Source organism: Seriola lalandi, unplaced genomic scaffold (genome assembly GCF_002814215.2).
Source record: "Seriola lalandi dorsalis isolate HSWRI2012SDOR001 ecotype SW California unplaced genomic scaffold, Sedor1 jcf7180001973283, whole genome shotgun sequence".
NCBI lineage: Eukaryota > Metazoa > Chordata > Actinopteri > Carangiformes > Carangidae > Seriola > Seriola lalandi.
This window is the reverse complement of record NW_019443949.1, coordinates 1-1,463: the sequence shown is the minus strand read 5'-3', so window position 1 is coordinate 1,463 and position 1,463 is coordinate 1. Positions and strand designations below refer to the sequence as shown.

Sequence of the window (1,463 nt, the reverse complement as noted above, 5' to 3'; positions counted from 1 at the left end):
AAACACTTTACTTTAAGTCCCCATATTTAACATTTATAAGCACTATATAAACATTTAATAAATGCTTGATAGCACACTATAATGTAGTTATGCAGCTCTAAGTCTTTGTGACAATATAGTAAAACATAAAAAATATGTCTTGACAGGAAAAGGTATAATTGATGACAAATACTGTACATTAATAAACAATTAAAAAAACCTTTATATCTGTTTAAAGAGCGTAACTATAGCTTCTTAGTTTCCCTTTAGTCCACTTGCATCATTTTGTTATTTTGATGAGCTGTTGTGTTGTTGTCACAATGTGTGGCCATAAATAGAGCTGATCACATCTGCCTACATTTTTCATGTTGTGATATAAAGACACGGAACCCACTTTTTGTGTTTTATTTAGATTTTTTTCTTCTGAACCTGAGGTGTAGCATACATTTATTTGTATATAAATACATTGTATTTGTCCTAGCACTTTTGTGACTGATGTAGAGGAAGTTGTAATGTTTACTCCTCTGCTAAAAGGGCTGACAGCAAAGTACAGAAGACAATGCACCCCACATATTATGTTTTATGCTTATATTTAATATCAAAATGAATGCGCTGTTAACAAAAATTAGGTTAACTTTTTAACTGGTGATTTTAGCGTTTAATGGCAATGGTCAGCCCATCGCCCACAGTGAGCATGCTCAGCTCAATCCTCTGGTCTTTGTGCAGCTTCTTATTGAGAGCATCCAGAGTCTGGGAGGTGACGTCGTCGGGAGCAGGATTCACCACCTTTCCGCTCCACAGCACCTTCAAATCAACAGAGCTTTTTCATTCTGTTCACAGTGAAAACATGCCTCTCTCCTCTCAGCACCACAGCATGTATTCTCTAACTGAAGTTCGACCTGCTCATGTAAGGTGTACTCACATTGTCAATTGCAATGATGCCCCCTTTTCGTATGAGTTCAAGCGATTTCTCATAGTATCCGTCATAGTTGGATTTATCAGCATCGATGAACACAAAGTCATATGTTCCAGCTTCCCCAGCTGCTATTAGGTCATCTGATGAAACAGAGGTCAACATTAAAATCTATGATGACTGAGTCCCTTTTTTTTATCAGAAACACTGACTGAGATTCATAAAAGCACTTACTCAATGTCTTCATGGCTATTTCATGTCTCACATCTATCTTATTTTCAACTCCAGCCTATAGAAAAGGTTACATTGAGTGAATTAATTAGTTGTGCAGGGCTTTTAACTATTTTTTCCTCTTTAATTGTTTTTTAAAGAGAATATTAAGGAAGGTTTAAACAGGAATTGATTTTACTGCTTGGCTTTGCATCTTTATGTGACACAGTTTCCTGAGTGGACACCTTTTTTCTCTCCAGCCTGCAGCAGTTTGTGAAGACGGACTGACAGAAGGTAGATGTACAGTGTGCTGTCTGCTGCACAATTTTGCTCTGACAGAGGCAACAATCAGTCTCACTAA

At 36.9% G+C, this 1,463-nt stretch overlaps 1 protein-coding gene across 1 annotated transcript; it reads right to left on the bottom strand.

Annotated features, from left to right (window-relative positions):
• Positions 1-552: 552 nt before the first annotated feature.
• LOC111651633 (catechol O-methyltransferase domain-containing protein 1-like) lies at positions 553-1,346 on the bottom strand. Its single transcript, XM_023401631.2, has 3 exons — positions 1,127-1,346; positions 902-1,035; positions 553-783 (listed from the first exon to the last, which is right to left on the bottom strand). The coding sequence occupies exons 1-3, from the start codon at positions 1,137-1,139 to the stop codon at positions 631-633; spliced, it is 300 nt and encodes a 99-aa protein (XP_023257399.1). The 5' UTR covers positions 1,140-1,346; the 3' UTR covers positions 553-630.
• Between the last annotated feature and the right edge of the window lie 117 nt (positions 1,347-1,463).